This window comes from Anthonomus grandis, chromosome 13 (assembly GCF_022605725.1).
Source record: "Anthonomus grandis grandis chromosome 13, icAntGran1.3, whole genome shotgun sequence".
Taxonomy (NCBI): Eukaryota; Metazoa; Arthropoda; class Insecta; order Coleoptera; family Curculionidae; genus Anthonomus; species Anthonomus grandis.
In genome coordinates this window covers 26,594,564-26,599,322 of record NC_065558.1, presented here as the reverse complement: position 1 = coordinate 26,599,322, position 4,759 = coordinate 26,594,564, and the positions used below count along the sequence as shown (strand labels likewise).

The 4,759-nt window shown below is 34.4% G+C and overlaps 1 protein-coding gene across 1 annotated transcript; it reads right to left on the bottom strand.

Annotated features, from left to right (window-relative positions):
* Positions 1-824: 824 nt before the first annotated feature.
* Positions 825-4,047, bottom strand: LOC126744204 (uncharacterized). The gene is made up of 3 exons (XM_050451561.1): positions 3,592-4,047; positions 1,854-2,221; positions 825-946 (listed from the first exon to the last, which is right to left on the bottom strand). Exons 1-3 carry the CDS (start codon positions 3,903-3,905, stop codon positions 825-827), a joined length of 804 nt encoding a protein of 267 aa, XP_050307518.1. The 5' UTR covers positions 3,906-4,047.
* Positions 4,048-4,759: the final 712 nt, after the last annotated feature.

Below are 4,759 nucleotides of genomic sequence, written 5' to 3'. Positions count from 1 at the left end.
CACAGAGGAATAAATGAAATGAAAATGGCCCTCTTATCAAAATTTTATTGGCCAAAAATGACAATCGATATTGAAAATTTTGTAAATAATTGTGAAATTTGATTAAAAAATAAATATGATCGAAATCCACCTATCATTAAATTTAACTTGACCCCGACAAGTTCAAAACCTTTCGAACACATCCATATGGATACCTTTAAAATTTCAAATGCATGTTTTTTAACCATAATTGATTCCTTCTCGCGGTATGGTCAAGCCTGCCCCTTAATCTCATTAACCGGAATTTTTATAATAGAAAGCCTATTCCAATATATAAGTCATCATGGTTTGCCCCAGAAAAATAACTGTAGACTCAGGTACTGAATTTAAAAATAAAGAAGTTGAAGATTTTTGTAAACTCTATAAAATTGAATTACATTTCACCACCCCAAAAAATAGTAACAGTAATTCACCCGTAGAACGGTTTCATTCCACTTTAATCGAACATTTTAGGTGCCTAAAAGAACAACACAGTCATTTCACAGCTGACCAGCTGATAAAACGTGCCGTATTAGGTTACAACAACTCTATTCATAGTGTAACAAAGCATACACCTTTCGAGATAATAAAAGGCCATATAAATAATACGGATCCCTTTGACTTAAGCGACCACGTAATTATATCTAATTATGTACAGTCTCATAAAGATAACACGAAATTATTATTTAGCAAGATTGGAGAAAGGAATGCGATGACTAAAGGCCTGGTTTCCTCGAACATTCGGTTGCGGAAAGCGGACAGTCCGTCGATCGCCGCGATTTGACGATTTTATCCAACCATGCATTTCAATTGGGATTGGTTTCCTCGGTTCCGCTCATCTGAACGGACGCATTCCTCTCCGCCGACCTGTGACGACTGGTCGGTTCATATCTGTCCAGTCTGATTACAGCGGAATCGCTCAGCTGCACTTAACAGTAATATTATAATAAAATATAAATATTAATAGTAATATTATAATTATAATTAGCATAATGAGTAAAAAATTTTCACCTGAGGATGATGAAGTCCTAATAGACTTGGTGAGGCAGCAGCCACCATTATGTAGTGTTGCCGGCAAAAGTTATAAGGATTTGGTCGTAAAAAACAACATTTGGAAGGAAATAGGTGCGAAAATGGCGAAAATGAATAAAAAGGGTAAGAATATAATATTATGTCATTTATTAAAAAAAAATATAATAATATACAGGGTTTAACATAATTTTATTCCGCTACTTTACTTTTAATAACGTAAAATAATATTTTCTTCTACGATTATTCCTCGAATTATTCCATTCTCTGCACCTTTGCGTTTTGCCATGGCACTGATCCATGTGGTCCAAAAAAATAAGTTTTGAAAGTATCTCTTACCGAAGCAGCATCTGTGGATAATCTTCTTGCACATGTGGGTGCTAATGGAATTACATTTTCTTTTGGCAATAGAGGGATGAAATCTACATTTTCATCAGGAATTGGTATTTTTGCATTTCGTAGCATATTATGTAAGATACATGCCGAAATGATTAAGTCATCAGCAGCAGTAGGGTTAATAGCAATTGGAGTAAAGAATACTCTAAAATACTGACATAATATGCCGAAAGCATTTTCGGAAGTTCGCCTCCCCCGACTGAGTCTGTAATTGAACACAGCCTTTGATTGGTCATGAATAGAATCTTTTTGTGAATAAGGTTTCATTATATTAGTTGTTAACGAAAATGCGCTGTCTGCCAAAATAATGCAAGGTTGTAAAATTTCTGTTCCTGGAAGATGCATTGCAGGTGGTATGTTGAAATTACCATTATTAATATACTTTCCCATCATCGATTTTTCGAAAATACTTGCATCTCCTTCTCGCCCGCAGGAACCGACATCAATTGCGATGAACCTATATCTTGCATCTATTATAGCCAGCAATACAATAGAATGAAACTGCTTGTAGTTATAAAAAAGTGACCCTGCTGCCTTCGGACACTGTATTCGGACATGCTTTCCATCAATGGATCCGCAACAATTAGGAAAGTTCCACAATTCATTGTAATCTTGGGCATTTGCTCTCATGCGTTCTTCTGAGAGTTTTGGTATAAAAATTGGAAGCATGCGTTCCCTAATGCTGCGTAGCACTTCTCTAACAGAAACGCTAATCCAGCTGTGATGCTGGCGATATTGAAACGCTAGCGATCTGAAGGTCTCCCCTGTAGCTAGATACCTGAAAATAACAAATTAAGTATTGGTAAAAAAAATCGATGTACATTTCATATGCTTCGTGAGTAGATGTAGATGTTTGCGCTTGATTAAAAATTTACTGGTATTGATACCCTGTATATTATTTTATCCCCTATAACGTTTGTCAGCTATAGCTGTAACACGCTTTTATTTTTTAAAAGCTCTCTTCACACAGAAACGGCCATTTATATTTATAGCAACTTAAATTTTGCCAATAAAAATCGTGGTGCACTTCATTTTATCAATTGTTTAAATGAATTTTTAGAAAAAGTGTGCCAAATAAGGTGGAAAAATATCCGCGATTATTACCAAAAGAAGAAACGCGAGGTAATAAAAGCACAAAAAAATTGGTTCAGCCAGGAACACAAATGTGGAAAACTTTGGTGCCAAGTACAAACATTTAAGCTTCCTGGACAATACCTGAATCGTAGAGAGAAAGTACGTATTAAATATACATTTTTACACAATATTTTAGGGTCGTTTATTTTCAGGTCAATTAGTAATATCAATGAAGAAAGTAACTCACAAAATCAGCAATCAGATAATATTTCCACTGAATCGCAAGACGTATTGGATGAGTCACAAGCAGCTGTAAGTGATATAGAGGATTCTCAAGAGATGGTTGACTCCCAAGTCTCTCCGGTTACTGAGGTCTTTCCCAATACGCAAGAATCTCACGAGAACCAACCTACAGCAGTGGAAGAATCTTTCATATCCCCAACTACTACATCCCAACGCAAAAGAAAGTCTATACCAAAAGAACGAGGTGCTGCAGTAGTGGAAGAAATTAAGAAAGGCCGAATTGAAAGAACCAAGTTGATGAAAGAGTTGCTAGACTTAAGTAATAACAAAACAAAAGAGGATGACACCGCACTTTCAACGTTCTTTCGTAGTATTGCTTTAACAGTTGAACAACTTCCTCCAGACTTACAAACAACAGCAAAAATTAAGGTAATGCAAGTCATTTCTAAACTAGAGTTTCAACACCAGCAAAGAAGCATGATAAACCATGATTTCCGATCTGCTTCAACTAGTAGCCAATCAAGAACCTCAAGTGCAGCTTCCTACTTCCAAGCCTTTTCTCCCCAAAACAGTCCAATGGCAATGTTTCCACCGAATGAATCTGGTGACCTATATCAACATTTATGAATACTTTAAATAAATTCGTATATTATTAATATAATTACTTTTTTTTATAATTTAAAAAAATTAGCTTTTTAGATAGAGAGTCTTAATACTCCTAAGTATATTATTTTACCTTTTAAGTAATTAAAATAAATAAAAAATATATAATAAGAAATTAGTAACAAAATATTCACGTTGTCGATCCAGCGCGTTAAAACAAAAACTTACCTCAATGTAATGCAAAGCTTCTCTTCAGCAGAAATAGGGCATTTGATTCTATTGGTAGGTTTCTTGGAAATGTCGTCTTTAACAAAACTCAACACAAGCTCGAAAAGTTCTGTGGAAAGTCTAAAATACTCCCTAAATTTGGATTCATTTCCAAAAAGCCTTCTCTGCACGGTGATATTAAAGGCGCCTTCCGTATTGCGAAACAAAAACAACTTATCCACTGGCCTATTGGAACCTTTGAGTGTTGCTAGTACCAGCTCCTCTTCCTCTTCTTCTTCTAGCAATAACAGCGCAATCAATTTATTTGAGTTCATTTTTGTGGGTACGTATTTTTTTATTTGTTTTTGCTTTAAATACACACAGGACAGCGGGTTGCAGACACGAGGGAAATTATCATTTTCTAAATTCTAGCAAACCACCTCGGGCAGAAATCGCTATCCTCGGCGATCGACGGACTGTCCGCTTTCTGCGACCGAATGTTCGAGGAAACCAGGCCTTAAGGAAAAGGTTATAAATAAGTGTAACGAAAAGAGGTCAGAACCCCCGGACTTTTCTCAAGAGAAAAATGCTTTTATAAGAACAAAATTAAGAAATAAAAACATGCCAAAATTCAAAAAAGTCCCCATAAAATCTCAAACTGGTATTAAAATATTCACTAAAAAGGGTTCTTATCATAAAAATATTGCCAGACTTCCAAAAATTAAAAAACGAAAATGTTTGCAGGAAAACCAGAATGAAGAACATTCCACTCTTACTATACCTGTTTCAATTCCTTTAGTGTTTCAGTAATTCAGTAACAACTAATTCCTATGATATTCAATTAACCCCTATCAAAAACCCTGTACTTCCTATTTATTTAGGGGATGTAAAACTTTTCTATACTAAACATACATTTCTTCATTATGTTGATATATTACCTATAATTAATCAGTTAGAAAATATCCAAAAGTACTTTAATATCATAAAAAATCAAATAGAAAAAGTAGATAATAGTAATCTATCTAATATAAACCTTATTTTGTCTGATATATATATATATATATATGATATCTTACCATATTTTGTCTGAAAACTCTCTTTTTAGAACTGAATATTTAATTACAAATGCAAAAGAAAAAGCTCTTAATTTGTATCCTCATATTAGAGAAAAGAGAGGTTTAATGGACAT